The sequence below is a fragment of the Thalassophryne amazonica genome, chromosome 14 (genome assembly GCF_902500255.1).
Source record: "Thalassophryne amazonica chromosome 14, fThaAma1.1, whole genome shotgun sequence".
In the NCBI taxonomy this organism is placed as follows: Eukaryota; Metazoa; Chordata; class Actinopteri; order Batrachoidiformes; family Batrachoididae; genus Thalassophryne; species Thalassophryne amazonica.
The window spans coordinates 30,985,123-31,012,644 of record NC_047116.1 but is presented as its reverse complement, the minus strand read 5'-3'; the positions used below and the strand labels follow the sequence as shown (position 1 = coordinate 31,012,644).

At 39.6% G+C, this 27,522-nt stretch overlaps 3 protein-coding genes and 1 long non-coding RNA gene across 5 annotated transcripts in view; 2 read left to right on the top strand and 2 right to left on the bottom strand.

The window, feature by feature from the left end:
* The window catches only part of ttc21b (tetratricopeptide repeat domain 21B), a 64,348-nt gene extending 41,738 nt beyond the window's left edge, over positions 1–22,610 (top strand). Inside the window, exons 30-31 of the mRNA XM_034187077.1 lie at positions 8,747–8,755; positions 21,575–22,610. The gene's annotated coding sequence lies outside the window, so the exon portion shown is untranslated. The remainder of the gene's footprint in view (positions 1–8,746; positions 8,756–21,574) is intronic.
* galnt3 (UDP-N-acetyl-alpha-D-galactosamine:polypeptide N-acetylgalactosaminyltransferase 3 (GalNAc-T3)) lies at positions 584–17,816 on the top strand. Its single transcript, XM_034187079.1, has 11 exons — positions 584–846; positions 3,392–3,931; positions 4,512–4,684; positions 6,604–6,753; positions 6,901–7,135; positions 7,228–7,345; positions 9,480–9,680; positions 13,675–13,806; positions 14,036–14,137; positions 14,210–14,362; positions 16,725–17,816. The coding sequence occupies exons 2-11, from the start codon at positions 3,435–3,437 to the stop codon at positions 16,836–16,838; spliced, it is 1,875 nt and encodes a 624-aa protein (XP_034042970.1). The 5' UTR covers positions 584–846; positions 3,392–3,434; the 3' UTR covers positions 16,839–17,816.
* Positions 10,426–18,826, bottom strand: LOC117525251. The gene is made up of 3 exons (XR_004565005.1): positions 18,374–18,826; positions 16,382–16,383; positions 10,426–10,437 (listed from the first exon to the last, which is right to left on the bottom strand). It is a non-coding gene; the product is annotated as an uncharacterized LOC117525251 (long non-coding RNA).
* Positions 20,089–27,522, bottom strand: part of csrnp3 (cysteine-serine-rich nuclear protein 3) — an 81,356-nt gene continuing 73,922 nt past the window's right edge. For both annotated transcript variants that reach the window (XM_034187080.1, XM_034187081.1), the window contains 2 exons: positions 26,304–26,600; positions 20,089–25,277 (listed from right to left, as the gene is read on the bottom strand). In XM_034187080.1, coding sequence (XP_034042971.1) covers positions 24,216–25,277; positions 26,304–26,600 — 1,359 coding nt within the window. In that variant the 3' untranslated portion in view covers positions 20,089–24,215. The remainder of the gene's footprint in view (positions 25,278–26,303; positions 26,601–27,522) is intronic.

The following is a 27,522-nucleotide window of genomic DNA, read 5'->3' as shown; positions in this document are numbered from 1 at the left end:
TAAACTATACGAAAGTTTCTTTCCTTACAAAAAAATAAATAAAAAATCCTATTTTAGGGTGAAAATATGGCGCGCGCGTATGTGTGTTGTGGTCTCGCGCACAGAGGCTTCCCGCGGAGTGATCCGCTCTGAGACCAGCCCCGCCCGCCCGGTGAATTCCCGCTTTGAAAGCAAACCGTGTTTCGGGACTTATTTTTTGCCTTCGTTTTGGTCTCTTAAACTCGTTTCTGTGCTGGATTTTTTCCTCTCTCTCTCTCTCACACACACACACACACACACACACACACACACACACACACACACACACACAGGAGCTGATTGGACGCGCTGCTCCGTGCGCGTTCCTCTCTGATTTGTAACCCAGCAACTGTCCCAGTGAGTGACCAGTCGAACAAATCCCATTAATGACACCGTGACTGATTCACAGGAGCTTCACTGCCCCTCCAGAGTCACCGCAGCGACACACTTTTACCAAACTTCCCCTTCCAGGCGAAATGTTTAATCCTGGAAAAATTTTCAGGCAGGGACGCCTGTAAATCGTCCCTTCTTTTTTTTTTTTTTTTTTTCTTTTGGACAGGTATGACTACAGTCACGCGCAGCGGTTCCTGTCGGCACATGCGCAGCAGCGTGTCCCCGCCCTCTACCTGAGGAGCCCACCTGGATAACAACGAGACGGAAGCAACTGCTGAGCTTTTTTTTTTTTTTGTCTCCTCGGGGTGGTAAAAAGTGGACCATCTTCTTTCGGAGCCGAAGCGTGTGAAGACAAAGCAGGATGAGTTTTTGTTGGATTTCACTGGAACACCGGAAAGCGGATTTCTAACGTCAGTCTTTATTCGGCCACTCATGGTATGTCACCTCCCCCCCCCCCCCACATTTCTACTATTTATAGCCTCTTTTTTTTTTAAATGCACTTTCCGTTTCTTACAAAGCTGGAAACAGATTCTGTTCGCTGTCATTATTATAACCATTACTTCATCATATTATCTCTCTAAAAATCAGTACATTTTACGCTACTTTTTTCTTTCTGACGAACAGTCCAACCATAAAAAGTGATTCATTTTTAATTGTGCAAGTCAGGAAAAAAGGAGCAAATTTGCATGCTTTAAAAGCCGATAAAATCCAAATTTAATAGTTGACTGATTTCCTGCCAATCGCTTAATCATCACATCATTCTTTCGGCTCTAGTTGGTTCAGTGAATATTAAGTCTTAAAGGGGACATATTGTGTTGCATTGTAAACCCGAACAAGTCAGCAGAACTCAAAAATATTGAAGACAGTCAATTGCCACAAAACTTTGGAGTTCATAAACTTAAAACTCAATTTTCGCTGAACTTCAAAGTTTCGATTATATGCTACTTGTACCTCGAAATTACCATTAAGGAACTGATTCCACAGCCATCGGCTATGGGGTCTAACCCTACAATTAAAGTATTCATTAAGTCTCTTCAGCTGCTCCCTTGATTTTCACTCACAGCGGTTCCTACGAGGATCTGCAGGTTGATTTGGCACAAATTTTACACCGGATGCCCTTCCTGACACAACACAAGGAGAAATGTGACAGGGGTAGGGTTTGAACCGGGGAAACCAAGCACACTAACTACTTGGCCACCACCTCTGCTAGTGTTCATTACGTCAACTCAAATATTTTCATAAATAATTACTCAATTATATTAAGTTTTGCTTAAGTAATGCTTTGAAGTTTTGCTTATTTAATATACAGTTAGTTCAAGTCAAACAAACATTTTGAGTTTAATTTCCTCAAACAGCAGACTATGTTGCACAAACGTGAAATATTTAAGTAGAATGTTTTCTTAAAATTCTGAGTTTACAGTACTTATTCTTTTTAATTAATTTGAACATTCAGGTTTACAGTACATGGATTTTGTTTTCATAATTTACCTTTAACTGTTAAATGTTGACTTGGATTAATGTTAAACATCTTTGAAGTTACAGCTCTTGTGTGTGAAGGTATATAGTTTACTGCTATAAGCAAACTTTAGGCCTGGAACGTCTTGTTTTAAACCCTTGTGACATATGGTGACAAATTATGATTTGTTTTTGGCACTTCTGAATGTGACCATCGTTTCTGGAAGGGCACTGCACACTTTTGGTGTGGTGTCACACTGAGGCTGTAAACAGATGTATCAGCGAGCAACCTTAAGAATAATCTATTTTAAGTAGTTTAGAGATTGGATTAGGGTTGAATATATATATATATATATATATATATATATATATATATATAGCTTTGTAATTTGAGAAATACTTCTACTTCTGGAACATGGCTGTGCACACTTCCAAAAGCCTTGCACAGTAGCAGGATTTCTTATTCACATATACTGCACAGAACATCCGAACTCCTGTTTCCTATAAGACACACCCACTGAACACATATGTGCTCAGTGTGACACTCGCCCACAGTCTGTGATGAGAGATTGTGAGATGAGCCCTGTCAGTACCAGAGCTGTACCGCCTGCTAGATCCATTTTGCAGACAGAGTGTTTTGGATCAGAAATAACTAGTACGAAGTTGTCTTGATTAACATTTCTTAACCAAACAGACATTTGCTGTAAAATGCATAAACATAAAACACTGTTGTTCCAGTTGGCCATCAAATGCAGATCAGATATGGCAGATTGTACGGATCTGGTACTTAAACGTTTTCTTTCAAATGGAAGGTGGGCGTGGCCAGCAGTACTCCCTGCCATATTTGAACTGAGCATGCTATATTGGTGTATCTCAGGTTAGTTCATATTTGCTTATGATCAGGTTACACCAAGATACTCTAGCAGTCTCCTACTTTTCCTGAGCAATGTAGTGATTAGTGTAATTTATTTTTCCCTGCTATATATATATATATATATATATATATATATATATATATAGCCAATATCTATTGTGTCTTTTTCATATCCCACTCTAACCAATCTGACCCCCAATAAATAAATAAAAATCAGTATTTAACAATAATCATAAACCTTCCAGCTTCAAATTTTGAAAGCAGAACTGCCAATATACGATTGACACAAATCCCAACATGGTAGTGTGGTTCAGTCGACAACACAGCTGGTTGTTTTTGTTTTTTATTTACAAATACAGTGTCTGAACACACGAGACATGCTAATTATCTTCGAAAACGACAAAACCAACACAAATCTGATAGAGTGCAATGCTTCTGATTACCAGTAGGGGATGCTCTAAGCACAAGTGTATCTTTGTTTTGTTGTTTGTGGTGTTATTGTTGAGCTCTTACTGAACTATTAGGTTGCTGAATTATTGTCTATAATCCCCAATTTGAAATTTTGCCCCCCCTTCCCAGCATGTTGTCTTTACTTTATTTTGTTATTCATTTTACTTTTGCTTTCTAATCATGACCTAACTCTGGTTGCAGGTGAAACCCGGTCTGGAATCAGTCCGCTCTCTGCGCAAGAAGAATGACGGCTCTCCGACGAGTCCTCCGAAGGCGACTGCACCCACTTAAGCTGGCGATCGTGGCCCTCATTTTTGTCACTTTTATGCTCTTCATCCAGTGGGAGGTGGGGAGCCAAAGTCCACAGCAGGAACCATGGCTGAAGGAGATGGTGGTGAAGCGGGACGCCATGCTGGGCATGGTGATGGGAGCTGTCAATAACTTCAGGGATGCGATGCCAAAGATGCAAATCAGAGCTCCTGTCCGTCAGCAGGGCAGCGCTGACGGCACGTCCTGTCTGCCCGGTCATTACACCGCCGCCGAGCTCAGGCCCGCTCTGGAGCGTCCCCCTCAGAACCCGCTGGCTCCCGGAGCTGGTGGGAAGCCTTTCCAAACCAACACCCTAAGCCCAGACGAGCTGAAGGAGAAGGAGAGGGGCGAAGAAAAGCACTGCTTTAACCTTTACGCCAGCGACCGCATCTCCTTAAGCAGAGACCTGGGCCCGGATACGAGACCTCCAGAGTATGTCCACTTGTGCACGTTTCCCTCGAGCCCACCACAATCCTTAAACTGAGCAAGTATGATGGAGAAGCTCCACATAATGGCACCACCTAGTGGATTTTTTTATAAAGACTAATTCATGGATCAATTTATTGATCATTCTAAAGCCATAAACTGAAGACAAACCACAGACTGTGTTGTCAGTTCTGCCAGGCTGAGTGTCCGGTCCAGATAAATGAATGAGTGTGCGTCAGTCACAAAGCACAAGGATGACTGAGGCATTGTTCCAGCCCGCCCGTCTGTCGTGCTCGCTTCATAACGAAGCATAGTTATGTTTGGCTAATTACAGAAAGTGTCAGTGCTTTCAGAGACGTGAGGTCTGACTGTTTAATTGAGGTGATTTAAACAGACTCCCCCCACTTTAATTTGGCCATTATTTCAAAGGTTGCCGACTCTTAGCTGAAACGGACACCCCACAGGGGACAGCCTGCAGATGTAATAACTAGACTATTGTGCCACTCAGGAACTACAGCAGACACTAGACCTTTTGTGCTCTTTTTTTTTTTTCCTCTCTCCCTCTCTCCCCCTCTCCATGCTGCAGATGCATTGAGCAAACCTTCAAACGGTGCCCCCCTTTGCCGACCACCAGCGTGATAATCGTCTTTCACAATGAGGCTTGGAGTACCCTGCTCAGGACCGTGTACAGTGTCCTGCACACCTCCCCTGCCATTCTCCTCAAGGAGATCATCCTGGTGGATGACGCCAGCGTGGATGGTAAAACCTGGGAAACAAGTCGTCCGGGTTAAGCCCCGCCCTCCTGAGGGTGGGATCTCATACATTCACGTTGGGTGGGCAGCACTTTGCTGGTGTGTGTGTGACCAAACGCGCTGAAGAGCTTCTGCTCTGCGGCCCATGAAGTGGATTAGAACAGGAAGCAGGGGAGTGCTAGTGAATTCTTTCCTAAGAGGAGTTGGTGGTGGTTGTGCTTAGAAATGAGTCTGTTTACTCTTGTAAACACAGCGCATTGGAAGACAAAAGACTCCAAAGAGTTTTATTTGACAAGGGTTCAGATGGAACCCTGTGGTGCAATAGTCCCATAGCTTTATTTATAGAAACTGGTTCAATGGACTTGAGTCAACCATGTTGGCGATGGGGTTAATGTAGTTAACCTTCTGGCCAACAGTCTGTCTCAAAAGTGTTTGTACGTATGTGATCTCAGTGGAATGACTGTTTGTCTTTGGATAGATTGACTCACGTAGATTAGGATGGATTATTATGTCTGCCAAGGAGATTTTCTTTGTTTGTCTGTTAGTTATCAGGATTAGTCCATGTGTGGGCTAAGCAGGTTTTCAGTGCCACCTTTAGGTGGCAAAACAGCACTTACAATCCATCCTCACTGTACCATGGTCTACACAGGAAAAATATGATAATTTACGTAAACCGAGTGGAAGGAAAGTATAGGGGTCAAACTTTAAAAAGGCGCAACTCATGTGGAGCAGTATACCACATTATTTGATCATAAGAATTCCAAAAATGTATAGTTTGGACTATCCACTGCCTAAAAGCTATGGTGTAAAAGGAGCAAAAATGGTGACAAAAGTCATCTTCACTGGACACAAAAATTTAGATTGCTCAAATTTTGGTTTAAAAAGTGGTGCAAATTATTGGTTGAGCTAATGTAATTTTAAAAAAGCACATCTTACACTGCCTTATGCTTAGTTATCACCTTGTGCCGTAAAATAAGGAGCAATGTACGTTGGTGACCTTGCACGCCCTTTTAATTTGGCAATTCAGCCTTCAAAATGGTCAAAACTATACCTTTTTTTTTTTAATCTTATTCACTCAACCCATAATTTGCAACACTTTTTTACCAAAATTGGAGCAGTTATCTCTCTGTCTGTCTGTCTGTCTATATATATATATATATATATATATATATATATAGTACAAATGGTATCATTTTGGAATAATTGTAATTAGACAAATAATGTGATATTGAATAATGTGAATTTGATTGACCCTCACCTGGGTGTGAAAGTTATCATACATTTTTGGGTGGGTGATTATATTGTAAGGATGGATTGTGTTGTTTTTCCACCTTAAGTGGCACAAATTTGGTCAAAAATGGCTTGGTTGTAGGGGTGTTCATATCCTCAAAAGGACATGAACAGATTTCAGTGAATTTTGATGGAGTGATGGACTTTGGGTCAAGGAGTTGAACTTTCGATGCATATTCAAATCAAGGGATGAATCTTGGCTTTGAGCTTGATTCCTTTGAGCCTACCACTGAGCTTTGATTTCTGATGTTTGCTCCTATAATGGTGATTGTTGGTTAGTTTGATGATCAGTATCAAATGTCAGAATCTACCCATTGATCCTGAATTCTTTCATTCTGATTCTAGGATCAAGGTAAATAAGATAGGCACATAAATACCAAAGAAAACATAACATCCTTGGCATCATTTAAAGATGAATGACCAGAATCAAAATTCAGCTAGCAGAATTTAATAATGTTAGGGAAGCCATTAAATAAATGAGTGTGAAAGGAATAAGTCAACAGAGGCATAAACCAAGCAGCCTAAAAGTTGTCACGACTGTTGCGTATTGCAAACGCAGTTCAGCATGGGCAAGGTTCTAAGAGTTCTGATGACTTCATAAGCCGGTTAACCTCTGCATAGTTCCTGTTCCTGCAGATGTGTTGAAGGACGAGCTGGATCACTACTTGAAGCAACTCAACATCGTGCAAATTGTCCGCCAGCGAGAACGAAAAGGACTCATCACTGCTCGGCTGCTGGGTGCTTCCGTGGCCAGCGGAGACACGCTTACCTTTTTGGACGCCCACTGTGAGTCACCAAAGCTGAGTTACTCACAGTCTAAGAAGCTTCATCTTAGGCAAACCCACACATCATCTATGCAATGTTTGCTGTTCTTATGGCTGCCTACATGGATTTATGCCTGAGATTTAACATTCTACACTTGTGTTTTAACAGGTGAATGTTTTCATGGTTGGCTAGAGCCTCTTCTCGCCAGGATAGCTAAGAACTACACTACAGTAGTGAGTCCTGATATTACCACTATTGACCTCAATACCTTTGAGTTCATGAAACCATCCCCTTATGGTCAGAACCACAACCGGGGCAACTTTGACTGGGGTCTGTCCTTTGGCTGGGAGAGTCTACCACACTATGAGAAAAAAAGGAGGAAGGACGAAACCTATCCAATCAAGTAAGTAAACGTCACAGTATCCATGAGTACAGACTGCAATTTATATTGGAATTACAAATCCTTAAAAATCTTTTAACCACATTCCTCTGCAGGACCCCAACATTTGCTGGCGGCCTCTTCTCTATTTCAAAACAGTATTTCTACCATATAGGAAGCTACGATGAAGAAATGGAAATCTGGGGTGGGGAGAATATTGAAATGTCATTCAGGGTAAGATATCACCAAGATTCTCTCTGGAATACTACCAGTCTTAATTTTTTTTATGTAGCCTACTTGACGTTGGGAAAATAGACCCCATGGAAAAGAGAAGTCTATGGTATTGTTGACGAAGAAAGGACAGTGATGCCCAAGTGATCAGTGCTCATCACTGGAAAGTACTAGTATGTAATGCACTGCTCACCTTACCGCCCTACCCACCAGTAGCATTAACAATCTCTAAATATGCAAAATTACATTTCTCTCTGTCCCCGTGGATTCTATTCTGGAGCCTGCTAAAATATCACTGTCTTTTTTTTAAACACTATTTATCTATAATTTGATGTCCACAACATCAGTTTAAAGAAAAAAAAAAAATAAGACCCTTCGGCTGCTCCCTTGTTTTCACACGGGGTCACCACAGCAGATTCAAGGTGGATCTGCATGTTGAATTGGCACAACTTTTACGCCGGATGCCCTTCCTGATGCAACTCCATATTACATGGAGAAATGTAGTAGGGGTGGGGTTTGAACCAGCAACCTTCCGCACTAAAACCAAGTGCACTAACCACTTGGCCAGTGTTGAGTGCAAATTGTTTGTCTTTGCAAAACTATGTAAGACTGGCAATTTACAGCTTTCTGCCTATATTGTCCGGAGTTGAAAGGTTCTCAAGAACTATTGGCTTTCTGGTTTTGGAATGTACTGCTGTTCGTTTTGGACATTGTTCTGCAAATGTGCCAGTTGTGACTTTGATGGGACATATTAAAGAAATCACACTTGCACGACTTTGATCCGCGCACTTGCACACATTTCGTCGTGACATCCCATCCCTGTGTTCCCAGCTGGATGCTGTGCTTTGTTCCATTTCTTAGGGGATTAATCATTTTCTGTCCAAGTTGGCTGTTGAAAACACCTCTAATCACTTACATAATCACAGAGAACTGCTGCATCTCTCTCTCTCTCTCTCTCTCTCTCTCTCTCTCGCATACGCTTAATGAGGTGGAGAACGTCTAAAAAGGTAATTATTTGTCATGTTTATATTGTAATTAATAGCTTGGTAAAACAGTTGCATGTTCATTCTTTCTTGTGAGCAGCTGTAAAAGTACATTTATGATAGACTTAAGACTTCGTTATCGTTCACATGAGCCGCGTTCTGATGCGGTGCGTTGATGCCATCACTCACACTCACACGCAATGAAATGCTCAGTTGAAGTTCACGTAATTAATGTGTGATGGATATTTTGAACGTTTCAAAATTTTCTTTGCGCACATGCACAAAGCCGCGCACAGTTTACAATCAGTTTGAGACAAGTTTACTCTCCCGCAAGGCAGAGAGCGGTTAGCGTAACTGCAGCTGTTGGCACTGACTGCAGTTAGAAGTAGAAATAAGCCCTACATACTGTACCTACATAGGCCCTGAGGCCCTCTGAATTCTGTAGTGTGAAGCAGATGAAGGTTGCCAGTCTGATTTAGGCTAATTCTCCAGCCAAGGCCGGTATCCATAGACAGCTCTGTGGACTGGGACAATGCAGATGAACACAAATACATAGTGTGAGCGGGAATCAAATCCTGCCCTATATATTAGTATCTCAATATCTTATTCCACTGGATGACCTGCTCTGCAGGTGACTGCAGATAGTATTTTGTTTCATGTGGCTCTTCATTAGATAAAAACATCATATCAACATGAGAACATCTCAAATAAATTCAGATACACTAAATAGAATGTCTTTATTTGTCATTGTGCATACAAGCACAACAAAATAAAAAAGTACAGTCTCGCCTTAGGATGCATGTAAACACATAGTAAATAAATACTAAAATGACTGAAATCATACTAAGACTAAAAACACTCATAAATTCATTCTCACTGGGAATCCAATAACTCCTAAAAAACCTTAATCTCTAATTTCAACTTGCGTTTTATGAGAAAAAGAAAGGACAAAGATTTCAACAGCCCACATCTCAGCCAGTTTTAGACATAGGCACCTAAAATGATATCAGCTCTTGTCCTATAGGTAGTACAGCATTTATGAAGAGGTCGGTTTTCCACTTTTGGGCCTCCTGACATGGAATAACATTTTAGTCTGTTGTTTGAGCACAGTATCCGTCACTGTTATTTCACCTCTTCTTGCTGATACCCTGCAGGTGTGGCAGTGCGGGGGGCAGCTGGAGATCATCCCTTGCTCCGTTGTCGGCCATGTTTTCCGGACAAAAAGTCCCCACACATTCCCCAAAGGGACTCAGGTGATCGCTCGTAATCAGGTACGACTGGCCGAGGCCTGGATGGACGACTACAAGGAGATCTTCTACCGTCGTAACCAGCAAGCTGCACAGATGGCCAAAGATGTATGTACCGCTTCTGCATTCCAGCACAAATATATAATTGCTTTTTAAGGAATAATAATCTGCTCACAACTTGTAATTACGTTTTAAAACCATGACAGCTTTCTGCAGAATGAAATCCTCAGTTGCATGTTGAAACTCATCCAGACTTAAGTTTTTTTTTTTAATTATTATGAGTCTTATCTCCTGAAATATGTGGAGATGTCGTGCATTCTTTGAAATGGACAGGCATAGACAATTGTCTCAGAAAGCCTCAGCAGCCATTATTTGCTGAAAGCTGTTAGCCGGCAGAAAATGGGGCCTAAGGGACGTAAGCGGTGATAAATGATGCCGGCTGTCAGCGTGTGGTGTCCTTTGTGCCATCAACATTCTCCCTGAGGTTATACCTCACTGAGCCAAGCCAACCCTCCTCCCGCTAGCTTCAAACAAATGCGCCGTCATAAGTGGCTTCAAGGAACCCGGTGCAGAAGCTATCAGTTAGTTTGAACACTGTCCTTGTCATTATTATAGTAAGTGCTCTTATTGTTATAGAGCTTGTAAATCATTTGAAACATGCTGCCTCATCTCACCGCTTGAACAACACTGTCATTATGTCATTGTTGCATGTGGTCAATTCCTTTAATAAGATGGCTATAGAACTGTGGAGCAAAGTCATTGATGTAATGGTGTTAATCAGTTATATTGATGGGGGATTAGTATTATTACCTGTTTTGCCAAGGGACACGTCTTTGTGTTTACTCAAACAGCTCAAAACTCAATTCTCCTCCAAGATCAGACTGAGTCAGATGTGGATTGCAGGTTTAGTTTTTCTTCTTCTTAATCTATTTCAAATTTTTGCTTCTGTCTTGTACCAGTGTGGTTGGCAGGATACCCAACAAACTACCCAAGAAATCCAATTCATTTCATGTAGATGGGCTCCCATTGGAACATAAAAATGAACTGAACACAGATCTGTTTCCTCACCACAGCGCTGTGCACCTTGTGCACTTCATTTTCAAGGAAATGATTGATTGATGTGATAATACGCCTTGAAAATGACCACAGCGTGACCTTGAATCGTCAGGTGAAGTGTTAATCCAGCCCCTTTGCAGCCAGTTCTCAGGGTTTCATTCAGAATATAGGTCCTCAAACTAACGATCTGTGTAAAGACACGCTCCAAATGAATTTGCTCCATTTGCGATTGTAGAACATCAAGCTAAAGCCCTAACTCTTAGTCATCAAGACCTGGTGTGTTTATGAGAATTAATTTTGAGGAGTCCCATTCTCCACTAGATTAAGCCATCATAGTTTTGCATGTTTTCAAATACTGAATGCCTTTGTGAAGCAATAATTTAACTTGGGAATTTGAGCATTGCAACATAGCAATTCCGGCGGCACAGTGGCTTAGTGGTTAGTACTCTTGCCTCAAAGCAAGAAGATTCTGGGATCACCTCCCTCCTGTGCCTTTCTGTGTGGAATTTGCATGTTCTAACAGTGTTTGTGTGGGTTCCCTCCATGTGTTCCTTCTTCCTCCCACTTCCAAAGACATGCAGGTTAGGTTAACTGGTGACTTTAACTTGGCCGTAGGTGCGAGTGTGAGACTTTGTCTATATGTGGCCCAGCGATAGACTGGCATCCTGTCCAGGGTATGCCCTGCCTCTCGGTCTATGTCTGCTGGGATAGGCTTTACTCAACCCCCAGTGACCCTTCATTGGAGTAAGCCAGTGTAGAAAATGAATTGGGGGGTGGATAGCAGTTCATTTTCTGGAGGAATTGGTTCATTTTTTTATTTTTATTTTTTTCTTTACTTTGATTTATTCACGCAGGTTGTAGTGACAGGAAACCCCTTTCTATCTGTACCCTGCTCAAGTAGTTACACATTCACACATGGAAGTACAGTCTGTAGATCTACAGTCATTATACACTTGATGCATCATTTGGAAACCTTGACTTTGATGGATATGTGTTACATATTATGTTTCAAATATTAAAAAAGTGTATCCTGTCCTGAAACATTTTTGGTTAATTTTGTCATTCCAGTATTTCAAAAGTGAAAGTGGTTTTCTGAACGAATTGTTTCACTGTGTCCCGAAGCACTTGGCTTGGTTGGTTCACTTTGTGTTTCCAGTATTTTACAACAGCAGATTGTACTTTGAAGCAGTTGTTTCATTTTGGTTTTCAAATGCTTCAAAAAAAAAGTCAATCAGTTTTTGAAACAGTTGGTTCACTTAGTGGTTCTAGCATTTTGAAACAAATTATTTTTGGAGAAAACCCTTTCTTGTTGTGCTTCCAGTATTTTTTTAACTTGTTTTTGGCATTTCAAAAATGCAGTTGTTTCATTTTGAATTGAAGCAGTTCTTTTATTTAGCATTTATGTACAGTGGCTTGCAAAAGTATTCAGCCCCTTGGTATTTCACGCATTTTAATTTGTTTGGCATTTCAAATACAAAAAGTAAATCAGGTTTCTCAATATAAAAATTTCTAAAACTATCTTCCTTAGACTCAAACTGAAAGTAAATCTCTACAACTTGATATAAATTAAAAATAGAAAAGCCAAGATGATGGGTTCCACAAGTAATCAGCCCCTTTGGTATAATGTTTTATTGCCAGTTTTCTTCAGACAAGTCAGGAGATTGATACATGAACATTATCAAGTCACTGAATATGTCTTGGACTTTATTTACATCAATTGCAAAGAAATACAGACAGTATGGCACTCTATGGTAAATCTGTGTGGAGTAGACAGTTCTCAAAAACTGAGTGACTGTGCAAGAAAGCGAAGCGTGACAAAAGCCACCAGGACACCCAGACACCCCAGATGAAGTTACAGGCTTCTTTGGCTGTGATTGGAGAAATTGTGCATAGTGCTTTTTTTTGCATTTTGTACCCCCAGTTAGCTTGATGATGAAGTGGTACAGAGGTTTTATTAAAAAGAAGACCTGAAAGTTCAGCTACAATTTTCCGGAAGGTACATCTGAGATGCTAGCCTAGATTTGATATTTTGGTGAAGGAAAATCCTTCTCTATACCACTTCATCATGAAGTTGTATACAAAATTTAAAACATGCAGTATGCACAATTTCTCCAGTCACAGCCACAGAAGCCTGTAACTTCTTCTGGGTTGTCTGGGTGTCTTGGTGGCTTTCCTCACTCTTCTCCTTGCACAGTCACTCGGTTTTTGAGAACTATCTACTCCATGCTGATTTCCCATAGAGTGCCATACTGTTTGTATTTCTTCATAACTGATGTAAACAAAGTTCAAGACATATTCAGTCACTTGGAAATGTTCATGTATCCATCCCCTGACTTGTCTGAAGAAAACTGACAATAAAACTGATTATTTACAGGTATTATACCAAAGGGGCTGATTACCTATGCAACCCATCATCTTGGCTTTTACATTTTTAATTAATTTATATCAAGTTGCAGAGATTTGCTTTCAGTTTGAGTCTAAGGAAGATAATTTTAGAAATTTTTATATTGAGAAGCCTGATTTACTTTTTGTATTTGAAATGGCATAAACAAATTAAAATGCGTGTACTTTTGCAAGCCACTGCAATTGTGAAATGATGCCAAATTTCGTAACCATTTGGTTTGTTTGTTGAGAGAATTGTTCCATGATTTTGTTCGTATAATCTCAATAAAAATGCTTTATTTCTGCTGGTTGTGTGTGTGTGTGGAATATTTGTGGATGGGCCTTAAATCCAAAATCCACCGCTTTGCTACATTTCTGTATATGAATCTTTGGAAAGAAAACAAAAAAGTTTGCAGGCTGATTTTGGAGGATGACTCTGTTACTGTGTGTAAAAATATTCAACTCATTTGAATAAATTCTTCTTTCCACACCTGTTCTGATGTTTTGAAGCAGGGTGAGGCTCTGAACTCTCTGATTGGTCAAGTTTCCACTGAGGTTTTGTGGCTTGCAGTCAGTCGGTTCAGGCATTTATAAGGCGGTGGGTTTAATTCCCCGTGGTTCCAAGTTCCCTGTTTTTCATGGCTGCCTGCCATTGTTTCAACAGAGGAGCTTTGGCGATATCTCCAAACGCGTGGACCTCCGTGTGCAGCTGCAGTGCAAGAGCTTCTCCTGGTATTTGAAGAACGTCTACCCAGAAGTCTTCATGCCTGATCTCAACCCGCTGCACTTTGGCTCTGTAAGACCACACGTCCAATCATCATCACCACCACCTCTTTTCCAAACCTCAGTGCGCCGTCTCGTCACCGCGGGTTTCCTTTTCGGATCTCCAGAGGCTCCTGAGCGCTTCCAGTCTGACACTGCTGAAAGCTCTCCAGAGACTCAGATTGTTTGAACAGCTTGCACTGAATGTTAGCTTTTCTTTGTGTTTCCTCTCACTGCTCTCACCCACTCTTCTTTTTCTGTAGGTAAAAAACGTGGGGAAAGACTCGTGTCTGGATGCTGGAGAGAACAATGAGGGAGGGAAACAGCTCATCATGTACCCGTGTCACGGCCTCGGAGGAAACCAGGTCAGTGAGAAAATCTGCTTCTTAGTTACCACATGAGAACTAACATTAAATGTAATTTGTTGTTCACTGCAGTACTTTGAGTACTCCACGCATCACGAGATCAGACACAACATTCAGAAGGAGCTGTGTCTGCATGGGGCCGGCGGTGCGGTCAAGCTGGAGGACTGCCAGTACAAAGGCAGGAACACGTTCGTAGGCGCGGAGCAAAAGTGGGAGTTAAAGGATGTGAGTTTTCTTTATATTGCACGAGCTGCCTAATGGACAGATGACATAAAAACAAAATATAGAACTAGAGCATCGTGTTTGTAGAGTGCAAACCTCCTCCAACACTAGTTTCCCATTCCACAAATTTTTGCCTTGGAAAAATTTTCAAGGTCAAAGTCCTGTGAGAAGTGGCTTTTCATAAGCTAAAATATAATACAAAATATACATCAAAAGGGCTTTTCAATGTTAAAATCGAATTTCCGCTAAATCTGCAATACAGATCAGATGCGGATCAAACTTGGCCTATTCATTGAGAGTGTCAGTTTGCACCTCATTGTCACAAATGAGAGCGATTGAGGCACTTTTGAGATATAATGCAAAATGTACATCAAATTGGCTTTTCAATATTAAATTCAAACATAGACAATCCAGATCAGATCCAGATCAAACTTTGTCAGGCCATAGTAAGTGACAGTCTGTACCTCATTTTCAAATATGACCATAATTGGGGCATGTTTGGTTAAGATATAATGTAAAATCTATATTATAATAGCCAAGTGGCGCGCGTGCGTGTGTGTGTGGCTTCGATCACACAAAATTGGGGGAGAGGTGACATTTGCCGTTTGGCATGCTTATGTATTTTGGGTCAAGGATGAACGCTGTGAAAACAAAGTTGTTAGGACAAATATTTTTGGAGAAATTAGCAATTTTAGCTAACCAATAAACAATGGATGCTGTGCTGCAATGTGCCATGAGAGTTTGGGGTTTTGAGGTTTTAAATGTTATTATTGTAGTTTATGTTAGTTTAATAGTGTTCTTAGTGTTATTGATTTATTCTGTTTTGTAACTCACTTGGTGTAGTCAGTTTAGGTAAGTCTCATGTTGCTCTTACCATGAGTGACTTAAGTTTCATGTTGGTATCCAGAGTGAAATGTGTAGTGGTTTTAATGTCTTTAGCCACTGTCTTTGTTTGTCAAATTCAAAGCACCTGCTTACAGCGTGCATGCAACTTTGATCAGGGACAAACAGAGCACAGCTGACATTTGCTGTTTGGTCTCCTTATGTATTTTGGGTCAAGGATGAACGGCGCCAAAACAGAACACTGATAGGACTAATAGTTTTGGAGAAGGTACAAATATTAGCGATCCTTAACAATTACATTTTGAACTCTCATGCTTTTCCAGCAGGGAGCAGTAAATCATTCTTACATTTAAAGCGTGAGTGCAAGTGCATAGAATTGTAAATATGTTAAAAATACATAGATTCACAAGAAAGTGACTTACTTACTTCAGTCGTGGTCCATTTAAAAATCAAATGACAAAATAGAAGTAGTAATAAAATAATAATAATAGTGTGTATATGATAACAACAACCTAAACAATTTATAAATACATTCAGACAGTAAATTAACATTAAAAATTACATAATTAACAGGAAATAAAAGGGTTGAGTTCCTCTTCTAAAAAATTGTTGAGGTCTAAGGTTCTAAAAACATTCTGGACTCACATGCCATTCCAACTCATTGCTTAATTTATTACCACCCTTGCAAAATGTCACCTACCTATTTTATAAACACTAACCAGAGCCCGTGGATCTCCACGGGTAACACGCTAGTATACATTAAATGGGGTTTGCAATGTAAAATTTAAATGGCCACAAAATCTGTAATCTGGATCAAACTTTGTCAGTCGATAAAGGATACCATCCTACATAATGCTTTCAAATATGAAAGACATTTGATCTTTCTTAAGAGTTGTGAATTTTTTTTTTTAATTTGTTCAGTGTTAAAGATAGGGATTTTTCCTGACTTTGACCTATGATGTTGAAAATTGAATCAGTTTTTGCCTATCAAGATGGAATCTTCAGTAAAAAGTTCATAATGATATATAAAAAAATTGTGGGCTCCATGCTGTTCACAAACAGGCAAACAAACGGAGGTGAAAACATAACCTCCTCCAGCTTCGTTGGTGAAGGTAAATATGTGTAGCATATTGTTTTCCACCTGATCATTCATGCTTTATGCCCTGAACATTATTCCACATCTGAGGAACCGCTTATTATTTGTTCTTAATTTTAGTAAAGGATTCTTTGTCATTTTAACTTTTTACGTGAAAGAACGGAATTAAGTACTCAGGTCTTGACAGTAATAATGATCATAATTAATAATACATAGCAGACAGAACACAAACAATAATAAAAAAAAATTCCCCTGAAAATGTCCAGAAGTACTTATTGTAACATTTGAGCTCAGTGAGTTGCCCTCTTGCTGTGATCATATTCTCACCTGAAATTACTCCAGTCATTGCTTGTTACATAGCATGTTGTAGGACATAATTGCCTTTTTAATGCTGCAATAATTTTGCTGTCTTCTTACTTTTTGTAGAACCAGTTATTCTACATTCCGGGATGGAACATGTGCCTGAGTGCACGTCACGAGCATCCCTCTCTGGCTCCCTGCAGCCCCTCAGACAGGTACCAGCTGTGGTTCTTTGTCTGAGCACATGCTCGTGCACATTTAGGACATCAGCATGCTGGACTGCATGCGTGGGGTTGTTTTGGTTTTTATATAAGTGACCACTTTGAGTTTTTATTTATTTTTATATTTGGAAGTGCTGCTGCTGCAAAGTTTGGACTTTGGAGGAAAACACTGTGTGCTTCTGCTGGAAGGAAGCATTGAAACGATGCTCCCAGTCGCACTGAACTCAGACACGTGGAACAATAAGACACGCTGTGTGTTGTCAAGTACCTCTGATGTGTTTGTGATGTTTTCTGGACACACAGCCCACACGTGCAGTATTAATACTACAAAGCCAGTAGAGGATAGTTACTGTAGAGACTTTGAGGAATCACAGAAAACAGACATCATGTAGATAAGAAAGGAAAAAAACCCATCACTCCTTCAATGGAAATGCCCTGTTTCCTAATTTTATTTTTATTTTTTTTATACATATAATTTTTACTGTCCAGTGCCTTGTTTGGAACAAGTGATGATGAGTTAAGAGGAAGAGGAGTCTTATTTAATTGAATTACAGCCTGTTTTTGTCCTCTATGGCTGATGCTGTGGGTCATTTTCTGAAATTATGTGTAAATCTGCACACATTTAAAAATGCATGTGTATGTCTACTTGAGGGAGAACAGATTGTTTTGCAGTAACAGCTAATATTGCTAAATGAGCTGTTTCCAAAATCCCATCTAGAAATAGACACAAAAAGTACAGAAAAAACAACGGTGATTTATTAGAATTTTTAAGAAAGGAAAAACAGCCCAGTGTCTTGTTTTTTTTGGGGGGGGGGGGGTCCATAAATGGAAATGGATAATTCCTCATCAGAATGTTGCAAGATTGCTGGAGAAGCCCATGTGACTATTACATAGGACCCCATCATCAGCTTGGTACAAAGCAGTGCGCAGCGCAATAGTGAAACCGCACTCTGCATATACTGTAGGCACACAACAAAATTAAATTGAAAACAGCAAATAAGTGTCAATTCTTTGAAATAATACAAAACCTCACTTGTTTTTTCTTCACCGCAGGGAGCTTTGGTGGCTGGTAGCCACTCACACGCTTTGAATGGTTACATACTGGTTCATTAACTTGCCAGAAAATCTCTTTGTTACGTCGTCTAAATAGTACTGCCCCAGATTCCAGCACTCCCCATCTCTAAGGCTGTGTGACATTGTGCTCAAAATACACCCAGGACTAGTTAAGTGATGAAATACAACCACTTTGCCATTTACATGGCACCTAATCTGTACGCAAAGTGTTCTTGGACACGCCTTAAATGCTATGCACTCTAACCGTGCAACATAGATCATCAAAATGTGTTCTGGTGAGATGTGCTTCATGAGTCACCTGAAATCACCTGAGTAAAGTCAAATATTTGTAGGACACCAACGAACATGGTGGGCCATCTGAGGGAATTCACAGGCAGGGCGTCTTTCCTTGTAAAATTTTAGATTTTTTTTTTTTTTTATTCATTATTATCCTAAAAATTAATGCCCATTTGCAAAAAGAATGGGGGGGGGGCAAAATACACCTACATTAATGCTAAATGTCCACCAGTTGGAGATATTGCTCCATTTCAAGAACCTTGAGTATAGGCTGTTGTGAGACACTACAACCAACCTGTTACTTATAGTAGTAGATGTGAGCATTCCTTGTAAAATTTTAATTGTTTTTTTTTTAATTCATTATTATCCTAAAATTAATGCCCATTTGCAAAAAGAATGGGGGGAGGGCGGGGGACGAATGGACTTCTCTGGTTTTAGGGTTAGGGTTAATTGAATGGGCAAGTGTGTCCAAATGTTTGACGGTAGTATATGTATAATATACTTGACCTCTTAGCAAAATACTGTTGCACCTGCATTAATGGCAAATGTCCACCAGTTGGAGATATTGCTCCATTTCAAGAATCTTGAGTACATGCTGTTGTGGGACACTACAACCAACATGTTGCTTATAGTAGTAGATGTGATTTACTAACTTTTTAGTAACTTTTTTCCTTTCCTTCACTTTAAACACAGAGCAGAAGTACAGAGGTTAGATTAAGTGGTGGTGCTGTGTGTTACAGCTTCCACCACACAAACTGGTAACCACCCAAGCAGGCAGCTGATCCATCCCCACCTCCAGAAAGGAACCATCTGTCTGCCGCTGGAGATTTCGTTTCTCATTCTAACATGAAATCTGTTGGCTGTCAAGTATACAAACAGAATCCGACTAATCTGGCAAATAGTCTAAGAATTCCTGTGTGTCAGAGAGGTTTGTGTTTTGACGTAAGGACGTTTCATTACCTGCGCTGTGATGAATGTGTGCATTTTGGTTTTTGCTACCTGTGGCTGGACATAGACTGTCATTAACTGTTACGTAATTGCTCAAACGGTCATCTTACTTATTAATGAATGTTGCACTTGGGATCAGACTTGAAGATCAAAGGTTAATTTCAGATCACTGACATGAGATGGTGTGACTGTTGCATTTCTAAGAAATAAGTACTTTAAAAAAATATTTACATTTTGCTCACTCTGTGTGCAGTGTTTGGTTATCGGATAATCTTACAGATTATTTTTTTCTTTTTTTCTGATGCTGCTTTAAAGTTAGAAATTTTATTTCCATTTGATTATTTATTTATTGCATTCTGCATTGCTATAAGAACTTTTCTCGTACAGTTTCATTTTATCCTGAAGGCCAAATCCATATTCATATGACCTATAGTGATAGTCTTCAGAGTTCAAGATCAGGAATAGTTTTTGCAAATTATTCTTGTTTTTAAAGATAACTTATTCATTATGCTCAGACTGTGCTGTACTCCAGTTCCTTCACATTTACTCAAACTGATTTGACTTGAAAGGCATAGATTTGCTAAATTTATAATGATCCCAATCATCAGATTATTCATGTGCAGCTCAAAAGTGCTCAGTTAATTTTTGTTTTAAACGTGCATAAAATGGTTTGAGTGATGTGTAAATCGCAAATCTTTAAAATGCATTGTTTTACATGTATGATTTCAATTTTTATGCTTTTTCTTATTGTCAAAATGTTAATTTAAGGGAAATTAAAAGGATTTTAGTTTTATTGAAATTACCAGGAGTGCCTGAATATTAAGTTGTGTCATACTGTTGTACTTTGTGTCCATATGAGATCCACAGTGTTGGAAACCCACCGCAGAGGGATTTGGTCCGATTCATTTTGAGCTCCAATAATTTTTTTTTTCTTTTTCTATTTTGTCCTCCTCCATGCCAGCAAGAATGACTTTGTGCCATTTCCCGCTGTACTCTGCAGAGGGCGCTTTGCACAAACTAATCCTGTTCTGCTGCACACAAGAATGCTGCATCACGACACTAAGATCAAGAGCAATTTTAATTAATGGTTAAAAATGAAACGACTCAAAATGAATTTAGCTCTGTCTACATTTAGAAACCAGACAAAATTTTTCTACAGTTTTTGTGCAAAACGTGTGCATTTCACAGAATATGAAAAAGATTTTAAACCAAATCAGGCACATGAAGCTTTACAACTCACAACCAGCGTGAAACAAATGACAATTTTTTTTAAGATAGTGAAGCAATACAGACTGATTTAAGCAAAGCACAATAAATACACATTTCAATATAGCATTCAGAATAAATACTGCAAATAAAAGCCTCCTTGTAGTATAAGCTTTGGCACCATTGTCCCGTCATAAATGCCGTAGTGAAGCCCCTGATTGGCCAAAATCGGTCTGGTCTCGTAACACTGAGAGGTCACAGCGACCCAGCCACCTTTAAATTTTAATGATGGCATGATATTTCTGATATTTGTAAACCTGGGAGAAGGACAGAAAGTCTCAGTCATGCAGGAGCCAAAAATAAAAGTAATATATTACAGGAATAAATATTTCAATAAATTATTGCCTTCACCCAATTTTTGAGCTTTTAAATTTGGTGTTATTTCCACTTGTTATTTTTTGCATGGGAGGGGGGTCTAAATCAAATTTGTTACTGTCCAGCCATTTTCAAATGTTTAAAGTCATTTCATGTCGTAATCAGGTTTGTAATATGCTTTGATTGTCAAGCTTGAACGCTTTTCTTCCCCTCCATAAATGAAGACTAAACCTGTGGTCATACGGTACTGTGCAATAGTTTTAGGCAAATTGGAATCATCCGAAGCTTTGAACGGCTTTCCTTTTTTTCTTCTTTTGGCTGCTGCTTAGAATCACAGCAAATTTATACTACACATTTAGGCCTTTTCATACCAGATGTCCTACCCAACACAACTCCAGACTTGCATGGAGACAAGGGGCGTAGGTGGCCTTGTACCAGGGACCTTCTTATTGCTCCTAAAACGTTTTAATCTGATTTTTTTTATTATTATTATTATCTGGCCTGCAATTTTTCTTTCTTTTGAAAATGTTTGCAACTTCATGATTAACTTAAAGATCAATGAAATGAAATGTCACATTTGGCTTTTGTGAAATTGGTAATGTTTGACCATTTCAAATGATTTTTTTGTTAACCCACCAATGAAGAAAGGTGGGGGGTGTGAATTAAATACAATTTTCAACAAATGTTTGTTGTATCTAAAACTTTTCCACAGCTGTTTTTTCTTTCTTTTTTGTTTGTGTTTCTCATGCAGGTTTTCATTTCCTCATTAAAAAGCGTAAAACTGAGCAACCTGCGCTGTGCAAAATGACCTAAAATATAGCAGGTAAAGCTGTTAAATATCTTTTTATACATAGGTAAAATGAGTGAGCATTCTACATGTTTAAACTGCACAATTTCTTTATGTTGTCTTTATAAGGACATAATTTTATAAGAAAATCTCATTGTATTTAGTCATTTCTGCAGTCAAGTCATTGAGTGCCTGTTACCAGCTGTCATGTTGTCGGGTTTTGTTTTTTGTAACTCTGTAGTTTGTCATTCAATATTTTTTTATGAAATAATTGGACATTTCAAATTTTATATTTGTTTACTCACTAATGACAGGAAAATAAGTCAAATAAAATGTAATTTTCATTAAAATGATACCTAAACATTTGCACAGCGCCGTATTTTTCAAACTAACAGTACTGCAAAATACAATATTTAAGCACCCTGCCAGTCTGTCAAGAGCATTTTCAAGCCATTTTGCTGAGCCTTAAGTGTTCAATAATGCTCAAACTATTGCACTTCAATAGAACAAAGTGACATCATTACTGCATCCACAGAAATGTTGTACTTATTAGACAATATACTGTATTATATTGTAGCTTAATACTGCATTCAGAAGGGGAAATGCTGTCACTGCAGAATTAATGTAATACTGATATGCTTTAACTCTAACATTCTCTGCTTAATGTCACAAGTTCATTTCAAATTAAATCCAACAAGCCAATTCATGTTAATTGCATCATTTTGTTTCATTGACTGAGATACTTTTTTTTGGAGATATGTCAAAGTGCTACTATTATTAATATTCCTGTGTTAATGAAACACTCGAGATTAAATCCTCACTTGTGTGAAAAACAACCACACCAAGGCTGCTATTATTCTGCTACTCCGATGCCAAAGTGCAAAACTGATTTCCAACATGTCTATGTTATGCCACCCATGTTTGAGTCCAAACCTACAAATTACAACTTTCATGCTTTTCAAAACCAAGGAAAAGCATATTAGTGACAGAGAGAAGTGTATATCACGTATACAACACATTTTTCAATACAAAACAATGTTTTTTTTTTTTAACTAAATGTCAGAGATTCCTAACAGCATGCTTATCAAAACATTTACAATATATAATATGCACATAATTCTTAAATGATAACCTGATAATAAATCTTTTTGCACATTTGACACATACAGCAGATATGGAAAAGTTCCATCTACAGTACAATATCTGCATGAAACTAGAATTTTACATGTGAAATTACACGATACATTGCACAGCATGTTTTTTTTTTTTAATGTTCATGAACTTTTATTTTGCAGTTTAGCGTACTGTAGTGGAGGAACCTCCAGAGTGACATTTCCATATGAACCCATGTTTTAATGGTACAGATGAAAATGTACTATAGTTATATAAATTGTGTTTAGATTTAAGGTCAGTCTATTAATTAATTTTCCAGTGTTAATGGAAAAGGCCATGAATTATTTGTTCCCTTCAGTGATTACTTTTCTGATACTGCTATTTACAGTGGATGTTGTTACATTGATGTGGTGCATCTGACTACTGACTGGCTATAATTTATGAAAATTCAAACTAGTGTTAGCATTAGCATATGCAGTTGTGCTAATCACCACTGATGTTAGCCATTAGTGCTAATCATGATTAAGGTGTGTTGTGTTCATGTAGGTTTGTGTTTCCTTGTATTGGTCTTCATGGTAAAGCAAATATGCACTATTGCGCATTTGTCGTTCTGCTGCTGTGAGCAGAGTCCCTGTCCTCCAATCACTGGCTGTGCTTACAAACGTTATCATCACATGCTCAAAGTTAAACAGCTGTGAACGTTCCACATGTTGCATATTGCAACTACTAACTGGCTATAATTTAAGAAAATTCAAACTAGTGCTAGCGTTAGCATATGCAGTCCTGCTAATTATCACTGATGTTAGCCATTAGTGCTAACCACGATTAAGATGTGTTGTGTTTACCACCCCAGAAATGTCTGTGGTGCTATAATTGCATCTGCTTCGCAACCATTGCTCAAATACGTGACATTATTAGCTCAGTGTCAGCTGCACTTATTTTGGATATCAGACTATTTTCATAACAAATGAACAAGCTGCATTTGAAATGTTTCACCACATAGGTTTGTGTTTTCTTGTATTGGTCTTGATGGGGAAAATAATATGCACTATTGCACACTTTTATTAGCATTAGCCGTTCTGCTGTTGTGAGAGGAGTCACTGTCCTCCACTTATTGGCTGTGCTTACAAACACCATCATCACATGCTCAAAGTTAAATAGCTTTGAACATTCTACATGTTGCATAATTTCTCCCTGATGCGCGTCATATTCTTCCGCAAAAAGTACCGCAACACACCACCACCAGAACACTAACAGATAAAACACAGAAAATCTATTTTCAGCACAGTAATGGTAAAACAGCTTTGTTGTCAACCGTAATTACCACCAATGTGGTTAATGTGATGCGCATGCTAACTGCTAATATCTGACTGCTTATGCTAACTGCTCTACATTCATGCTACCCAGAGTTAGTATTTTCTTTAATATGGCAAATAAGTGGTCTAGCATGCCACATCAGTATAACAATATCCATTATAAATGACAGTAACATCCACAATTAGAAATCTGGTATTTCCCAAAAATCGGTCATCACTGCCCGATAAAGTGCCACTAGGTTGGGCTTTTTTCTCAAATAAAGACAATTTGATCAAAGAACACTTCAAAAGGCGCTGCCTATTAAATGGCCGTAACTTCAGGGCAATGGTCTGATAAAGGGAGGCTCGTACTTGTGTTGGCTTCTAATGGCACGTCATGGGAACGTCCAGTAACACCAGACTCCGGCTGTTCTACCACACAAGAGTTGTAGGAACCCTGGGTGTTATTATTAAGGTAGTTTTGGAGTTGTGTCTCTGACTCAGGCTGATCCACAAATCTTACTTTGGACAGTACCGTCTTCTCGTGATCTGGGATGTAGCAAGCCAGATTATTTGTTGGTGAACCATCGGTCAGAGAGAAATGACTCGGAGTGTACTGTTCCTCAGCCTGGTTAGTGTAGTCCGTGTACTGCTCAGCGGTCATGTTAAATGGTCCATGGGAGGCGCTGATTGGATCTTGGAATGCTAAGGCATCTCCGTAGGCTTCTCTGGGCTGGCTGGTTGGGGGGCCATTGCTCGAGACACTATTAGAGTTCCCGAGCTGATAGTAGTCAGCAGAGGAATGGTTAATTATATAAGCGTTTCCGTTCATGTGGCTATCGTGTGTGGTGGCGCTGTCATTGTAGCACAGCACAGAGGATAAAGGCACCACCTCAGTGTGCGACACGGGCGTGGTTCGCATTCCTTCATCAAAGTCCTCCAACTTCTCCTCCTCATCCTCAGATTCGCTGTTGGCTAAACTTTGGGTGCTGGTGTCAGACAGTCCACTGCATACACTGCTGCTATCCTCTTCATCTTCATCATCCTCTTCATTTTCTTCCTCCTCATCTTCGTCATCTTCCTCATCGTCTAGCGGCTCCTCCAGCTCGTCGGAGGTCTGCAGGTGTATGGCGGCGCTCTGTGGGACGGTGTCTGACAGAGAGTACTCCAATCTGTGCTGAGACTGGATGAGAGGGTCGCTGGCCTCACCATGGTAACCGTTGGTGGCGGGAGCATGCTGCTGCTCACGACTCTTCTCCAGTTCCAGCTTCATGATCGTGTGCAAGAAATGGGTCCGAACCCGGATGGGATTAAACTCCACCCTCCCAGTAGAGTTGCTGCAGCCCTCCTTTGTGCAGCCACATGGAAATGACATCCGGTCCACCTACAGAAAACAACACTGTAACTTAAAAGATGGATCATTTCAATTTAAAATGTCCATACGTTCAGCTTGATATCAGTACATGAATTACATTTTTTTGTTAAATTAAGTGCATGCACACAGCTAACAAGAAAACAACCACAATTACAGAGAAGTGACAAATGTGGCTTTTATTCAGCCGTTTGTAGACTTTCAGCTGCTCAGTTAAGACTTTTTTTTGTAAGATCCAAGTGCCTTCTTTTGGACTTGTTTTGTGGAAATCTGGCAACACTGTCAACTGCCATTAAACTGTAAAAGAAAATAAGTAGGTGTCTTCTAGATTCACAAAAGCTTCCTGAAATCTCTGTAATTGCCTCCATCAAGGATGTTACGTTTTCATTGTCTTTTAGTCAATGGAATATATATTAAAAAAAAAGGGATTTTAAAATCATTTTGTGTGAGAGAGCCCAGTTGGCTCAAGGTAGAGCTGTTTAATACAAATCTGAATTAAGCAAGGATCTTGTCTTTGATCAATGATCCCAATTCTGCTCATCTGGATCCTGTCTGATTTTTTTTTTTTTTTTTTGTTCTTTCATTCCTTTAGTCCTGTATTCAAGGTTGTCATAATCCACCCATTCATAGAGATTCCTTTTAACCTGTAATCAGGATTGTGGATTAGTTCTGACCATTGATCTAATCCACATTAAGAAATCATGATGAAGGGATGGTCCTGATGGCTGAACTTTGTTCTAGACCACCATCTTTGATCTTGCTAGTGGTTGCCAAACCTCAGCAAGGAGGTTATGTTGCCATTCATGTTTGTCTTACTTTGAAAGAAATATTGAGGAAGGGGTGGATTTTAAGTGCTGTTCCCTTTTTCAGCATTGTGAATTGGTTCTGCTGTGAGGCTCACCTGTTAGAATCTACCCCTTCATCCTGATTTTTTTTTTTTTTAAACCCTGTAATCAGGATCACATTAATCAAAATAAGAGAAACATTTACGAAATCATAACCTCCTTGTTAAGATTTGGCGCTTGTCATGGTGTTTACCTGGCACTTGATCCCTGCTATGCTGCAGCTGCAGGTCTCCGGGTCACAGAATATTCTGCAGTCGCATCCACAGTCCTCTCTGGAAACCCGGATGGCGCGCAACTCGTGTTTCTCTTCCACATCAATCTTCTTCACCCCAGAGCAGCGAAGCAGCGCCCGACGCTTCTTTGTGGTGAGAGGCTGCAGGAAGAAATACTCATCGACTTCTGTGTTGTCCAGATCTATGTCGTTGTCAGAAATGTCCTCGGCTGTGAGTTTGTTGGCCTCTTCAGACTCCACTGTGCCGTTCTTTGTCAGCTGATGACGTAATCACATCCGACAGGTTCAGAAAGCAAGTGGAGAGTCAACAACAGTGATTAACTGCTTCAACAGACAGCCAATTCAGTTGAATGCATAATGCAATCTGCAAGGTCACCACTAGATGACACAATTCTACACACTGTAGCTTTAAATTCTAAAAGCAAAAAAATGGCTGGACCTCTGAAGACAAATTAGATGACCTTTCTATCATTTATGAACATGCAGGATTTGGTGGGGATCACAGTATTTAATCACACAGTGGACATTCTTTATTGCCAGTATTAAATTTTTGCCCTTATAAGAACTAGAGTGACATTGTTGTCCATTTGGCTGCTCCTGTTTGTTTGGGTTCGCCACAGCAGATTCAGCCACATTCGCATTGGTATTTGGCATAAGTCTTATGCCAGATGTCCTTCCTGATGCAACTCCAGTTTTACCTGGAGAAACACACAGCCCCTGGTGTTCCAAAGAGATCTCCCATCCAAGTATTAACCAGGGCCCACACTGCTTAGCTTCTGAGATCTGACGGGATCAGGCTCACACAGGGCAGATCAGCTGCAAGAACTAGACTGACATATCGACATTTATTTAACCTTGGTGAAGATATGGACTTCACTGAGGGCCAGTCAATTTTTTATCGCCTGGAACAGTCATGTCACTGGTTTGACAATTTGTTGCTACTGGATGTGAAAAGTAACAGGAAGTTTATTTTTTGTTTTTCTGTGGACAGAACAGAATATGATCTTCTGTTTTAACTACTCCAAAGTCGTAACTTTGTAATTTAGTTTATGTCTGGGGGAGGGGACATTTTCCAATGAAAAAAAACTTACTCGTACCCTGTTAACTGCAGTGAGTGAATAAACAGGTATCTAAACAAGTCCATCCCCTGTAGTTTAATACCATCAAAAACCTAACTTTC

What these genes read in the sequence shown, in the direction of transcription:
- galnt3 (XM_034187079.1), top strand. Translation starts at nt 3,435, where the DNA reads ATGACGGCTCTCCGACGAGTCCTCCGAAGGCGACTGCACCCACTTAAG. An exon ending in CTGCACAGATGGCCAAAGAT is followed by an intron (nt 9,681 to 13,674) that starts GTATGTACCGCT and finishes TTGTTTCAACAG; the next exon opens with AGGAGCTTTGGCGATATCTC. An exon ending in AAAAGTGGGAGTTAAAGGAT is followed by an intron (nt 14,363 to 16,724) that starts GTGAGTTTTCTT and finishes TACTTTTTGTAG; the next exon opens with AACCAGTTATTCTACATTCC.